Below are 6,000 nucleotides of genomic sequence, written 5' to 3'. Positions count from 1 at the left end.
GATGAAGCAATCGTGTGTTCAGCAGAACAGTTATCACAGCACAAAGTCAGGAATCCTGACCAAACAAAACCTCTTTTCTGCTCTTCCGTAACAGTCAGAACAATAGAGAGATTGGGCTCAATGCAGACTCAACATCTCTTTTTCAGTGCTGTATTTTTAATTAAAGAGCTTTCTGTCCTGCTTTTGTTCTTTTTATTGATATTAAGGGGGAGGTTTTTATCATTTTGCTCTTACACTTGCTACACTTCATTATGCACCTACAGCACTAACTTTTTTTAAAGTCTACTTTCGGTGTCATTCTTTACGTTTTTTATGTGCAGAGGTGGAAAAGTTGAGGTGTGTCACTGTCATTGATGAATGTTGTGTTAATGTCTTGTGTGAGCTAATGTGATTATTTTTTGGGAAAAATAAAAACCTACACTCTTAAAAAAACAAAGATTCTAAATGGGGGTTTACAAAAATGTCACCATTTTTGGTTCCCTAAAGAACCATTCAATGAACAGTTCTTCAAATATTTTTTTTTTCTTAGTGCGAAGAACATCTTTCCATTTTAAACAACCTTTTTTGCAATGGGTCCATGGATGTTAAAGACCCATAGTTAAAAAAAAAAACAACAAAAAAAAACAAATAACTCTTCCACTTCTGCATATGTGGTGACCAGTATGATTTCTTGTTCCTGGGTAATAATTAGAGGACCTTAACACTGGGCACTGATTAGCGCAGCCAATCAGGGACTCGGACTGATGCAGCGGACCCTCCCACACTGAGCATCTGGGCCTGACCGTTTGGTTTTGCATATATGTGTTTTTTGCAGGTCATATTTGCCAGGTTGCTTTAGAGGTTCTTCAAGACATCAACTGCAGCACATTAAATACTGTACATTCACCTTTTGAACTACCTGTGATGTTCAGGTCATGAGAGGATGTCCATAACAGCTCAATGATAAGTTTCGGAAGAGTCTTTAGCTGAAGACCTCTGTGTCCTTTAAAACCCCTGTCCCAAATTAGCATTTCGCATTCATCTTCGTATCCGTAATAGAACCGATCCCTCATATGCTAACACCTTCCCCCATCCAGCCTTCCTCATCCCTCTAGTTAACTGCTCCTCACAGCTCTACCCTGAAGGTAGGTAGGGCATCTCATTGTGGTAGTTATAGTCTGGACAGACCTTCTGCACCAGTCGGTAGTCTGTGCTGTAGAATGAAATGTAGATACAAATGACCTTAAAGGGTTTGGAGCAGATCCAGGACACATGACTTTGTGTCTGCTCCTGGAAGCAGGTCTTGGAGGGGTCGTAGTTGCAGAGCGAGGTGCGTTTGCTCCGGTCCACCTTCTCATAGTCTATGCGGCAGTTGAAGATCTTTGAGTCTTTAGGGTAGACCACGCTCTGCCGCTCCAAGTCGAACTCCACGGCCTTCACCGGAGGTACCAGGCTGACTGAGATGTTCCCCTGGCCGGTGGAATTGTGACGGAAGTAGACGCTGAAGGTGCCGTTCCCATGATCCACGATCTTACCCGTGATGAGCAGGTTGAGGCGCACTGTCTTGATGTTAGAGTAGAAGTCGCCCCAGCCGAACATCTTCTTAAATTTGCCTGTTTTGACGATCGGGGGGCGGCGCTTCACACGGGAATTCCCCGACTCGTCCGTGTCCGTTTTGAGGAGGTCGCTACCCAGCATTTCCCAAAATTCCTGTTTGGAAAAGGGCACCGGAGAACGATAGGGCAGCTCCATTGTGGAAGTGTTGGCGGCTCGGCCACGGCTGTGCATCACCCAGCGGCTCAGGGGTGAAATCGAACCCTGAGATCCCAGAACCCCAAGAGTTTTGGAGGAGTCTGCTGGGGAGGAGGACTTTGACGTAGATGAGGGGAAGGAAGAAGATGACGAGTGGGTATCTTCCTGTCCTAGAGCCAGCTGGAGGAAAGAAAACAGGAGCAAGAGTGAGCCAGTTAGTGGAAGTATAAAAGAGATGATGACATTTAAAGAGAGAGGAGGTTACACAGACAGGAATTTGAATAGAAACTAGATTTGCATTTCCCAAAGGAAATAGCGGCATTTGCACGGAAGCAAAAGAACAGTATTGAAGTTTACTTATGCTTAGGGTTTAGACTTTGTTTTTGTAAAAAAAAAAAAGTACTTTTTTTTTTATTATTCTATAAAAAGTCAAAATGCTGCGCACCTAAGGCTGAAATCTGCAAAACAAAGTTTGAATAGGGTCAAATTATTGAATGTATGTTGATTTGTTTTGAAACTGTCGAGAAGATGAATAATAATAGAATGTTTGAGAAATATCAGTGCAGGAATTTTAATGCAGTGCTTGCCTTGCAATATAGCATGATTTGAATGACTGAATTGAAAGGAGAAAACAAAGAACTGCTAAAAGGGAAACATCATTAGCACTTGAATCAACATTCACCCACGGCAAAGCGTCATTGACGCCTCACACAAATGTCCAGGCCACATTAGACTCACTTCAATCAATCTCTGCGATCTGACCTGTCCTCATGATTCACTATATTGCTTTATATATTTTGTGGGAATGATTTGATCCCTTTATGGCTGTTAGGGTTAGATCAGTGGTTCTCAACCTTTTTTTGGGCCAGCGCCCCCTATCCATTATTATCATCATCATTATTATTATTATTATTAAATCCGTAACTTTTTGTATTTAAAATGTACAACATTTATGTAATGAGTGAGTACATCATGAATCCATTTTCCAAACCGTGTTTCTGTCCTATCCTGAATCACTAAGGTACACCTATAATAAGTGTATACTGTCTGTCATTGCTATGCAACCATGAACTGCGCTCTCCATGAGATGATAACGAGGAAGTAGGCCTATCAGCAAAGGATTAATTGATTTCTAGCCCTTGCATTAGCTTTACTACTAGATATATTTATGGAGATGAGAAATAAAAACCCGCCCTGTACAGCTATGATCAGCTGTTCGGCCGAGCTTTCGATGTTGTTACGGAAAGGCCGAAGCTGATTGGTTGGTTTTTGTCACATGACCTGCTGTGCGCTTGCGGCATTCTTAAAAATTGAGATGTTTTCAACCGACCGCTTCGCTTCTATTCTATTATGAGCGCGCTTGCAGCGCACCTACATTTGAAATAACGAATTTAACGAATTCGAAATAACGAATTTGGACGCGCATAAAAAGCAATATGTGAACGGCTCCTGACTGGTTCGAGTCGGCACTCCTGAGTAGACATTTTAAATTGTTGTGCAATTCTTGGTTTATGTTAAATGTTTGATTATTCATGTTAAATGTAAAAATGTTAAATAAAACAGAACAATAAATTAATAAATAGTAGGCCTATATTAAAAAATAAATAGACATATGAGACTGTTTATTCACATGTTTGAAACACAGTTTAATAAATCCAACATTTAAAAACATTTTGGCAGTCTTTTTTTCTTTATCCATTTGAAAATCTTGTTAAAATATGCCATAAAACGGATAGTTCCAGTCCTTGATTCTGATTGGTTGAGCGGCTGAGGAATAAATGTGTTATAACGTTATATTTTTTGTTGCTGGTGTTTATTTTATGAATAAAATAAATATTAAAATGAATATTTTTATGGAGTAACCATTTTAGAACAGCTAAAACTCCGCTCCGCGACGTGCCTAACAACGCCCCTTAGCTCTTCTGCTGTTCGTTCTAAAATAATAGTCGTTGCAAAAGAAACGATACATAGCTTACATGTCGCATTAAACTGGCAGATTTTAGAATGTTGTAGGCAATCATTTACCATTGAATTTTTATTCAAATTAACACTCATTTTAAAATTAATTTTAATATATTTTAACATCTTTTTATTGAGCAAAGAATTGAACAGATTTTAAAAAATAAATAATAAAAAAACAGCAGAGAGAGGAAGAGGTCTCCGGTTGGATGGAAGTAGTCCAAGAGGAGAGAAGGATGTTGTTAGATAAAATAGTGTGTGTGTGTGTGTGTATATATACTCTATATACTGTATATAGTTGTGGAGGTGGAAGAGATGCCTCTTTATGTGGGCTCATGGATGGGTGAAGAGCCCCAGAGTGGGCGTAACTGGTAATTACGAGATGGTAATGATCTATTTGCAACACCTCATACACAGATAATCCTACAAGAGCTCTCATACCTTGGATCAAACAGTTGGATGTGACACTTCACAAGTTTGTGTGTGTGTGTGTGTTGCAGTGTCAGAAAACAATGATGCTTTGATGTATTGTTTATTATCTGATGAGCTCTAAATTCTGTTTGGTCTGTGTCTCTGAGCCATGGGCCTGAGCTGCATTGTGTCCGCATGGTCAGGTTCAAAGTGAAAACTCCCCCAAAAGACACATTAATTTCTAGGAAACAGTCTCATGCTGTACAGAAGCTCTCTGACTTCACTAGAGACAAAAATCACTTCCACGTTTATGGGTTGCAGAGACCTTGCGAGTTGGGGTGACATGGACCGCAACCAAGAAAATTAATTCCCACTTCCACTGGTGTCCAAGTCAACTGATGCCATCTCACACTACCAATAGTCATGTGACCTCTTGTCTTCACCTCCATCTGTTCCAGGGCATAAAAATATAACTGAGACTTGTCTCTGGAGCGCCAAGTGTCTCTGAACCTGAGGTAGGTTCAAAGAGTAGACACCGTTTTAGTTGTGCCTTTTGTTGTTGCTGATGATTCGCCAAGATGAACTGGTTTTTGTAGCGTTGCCACGTTTGATTAATTTTAGCAAATCAAATTTGTTTGGACGATGTGTTTAAGTGTACTGCTTGATAGAAAATGTTTGATTGATTTAACAGTCATCACTTGTTTTACAGGCTTTTTTTTTTTTTTGAAATAAACACTAGTTAGATGTTAGCATTTATGTTTTTGAATAAGTTACATAGATAGTGTAAAGTGTAGTTTGGCTCCTACATGTCATACGAATGAATGTAAAAAGTGAACAGTTGGATCAACTTAAAAAAATTACTTCAATTGGTAACACCTAAAGAAATTAAGTTTTCTCAACTTAAATTATCACAGTTTATCGTGAAAAACGTGATAATTTAAGTTGAGAAAACTTAATTTCTTTAGGTGTTACCAATTGAAGTAATTTTTTTGAGTTGATCCAACTGTTCACTTTTTACAGTGTATATGAAGGAAAGGAGAAAAATCATATTACCATTATGCTCTGTTGTTTACAACTGAGATATTAAAGAGACATGTGAATTTTCTTATCAGTAGGTATATGATGATGGTTTTGTATGCCGAGTGTAAAAAGGAAAAACAAGGAAGGAAGGAAAGAAAGAAAGACCAGAATAAGGTAGTGCCTTTAGAGACCTTATTTCAAACCCACTTTTTTTTTTCTTAGTATATTCCAACCAGAATATATGCCAGTCCACCCTCACCGTAAATGTATGCAGTCATAGTCAGTGTTTGAGGATTCTGCCTATCTTTGTGTGTGTGAGAGAGATCCCGCTGCCAGACTATTTAAGCATATATTCAGACAGTGTCTAAGTGTCTGAGGTGTGTGTGTGTGTGTGTGTGTGTGTGTGTGTGTGTGTGTGTGTGTGTGTGTGTGTATATGAGTCTGTTCTCACTGTCAGGGCAGGCCTGATCCACTGAGCTTAAGGATCTCTCTCTTCCATAATGCATGCTGCCCTGTCTCAACCCTGATCCTTCAGCCCACTCTGATGCTTTACGCCCATCTCATCTCGTCTTATGCAGGCTTATTCCAGCTAGATCAGGCTTACTCATGCCTGATACTCATTTTACTTTACTCTAAGAGCCTATCTCCAATCTTGATAAGACAGACTCCATTTTATACAGTACGGATTAGCGCAACACGCTCTGGCTAATTCAGTCTTCTGTAGTCGTGCCCGTTTTTCTTCAGGCTCTCAGTCACTTTGCTTGGATCTTGCGTGGACTTCATTGTGCTCTATAAAAGAGGTCTCTATAAAAGAACGTGTGGATTAATAACTGGCCTTGACGAGCGTGTAACGCCTCTACAGACTGAATAATTCTACAT

The 6,000-nt window shown here is 39.6% G+C and overlaps 1 protein-coding gene across 1 annotated transcript in view; it reads right to left on the bottom strand.

Moving 5' to 3' along the window:
- Nucleotides 1-527: 527 nt before the first annotated feature.
- The window catches only part of LOC311297903 (neurexophilin-1), a 28,964-nt gene continuing 23,491 nt past the window's right edge, over nucleotides 528-6,000 (bottom strand). The window contains exon 2 of the mRNA XM_084420378.1: nucleotides 528-1,911. Coding sequence (XP_084276504.1) covers nucleotides 1,114-1,911 — 798 coding nt within the window. The 3' untranslated portion in view covers nucleotides 528-1,113. The remainder of the gene's footprint in view (nucleotides 1,912-6,000) is intronic.

This window comes from Rutilus rutilus (assembly GCF_951802725.1).
Source record: "Rutilus rutilus genome assembly, chromosome: 1".
NCBI classification, from domain to species: Eukaryota; Metazoa; Chordata; class Actinopteri; order Cypriniformes; family Leuciscidae; genus Rutilus; species Rutilus rutilus.
This window is presented reverse-complemented; position numbering and strand designations above follow the sequence as displayed.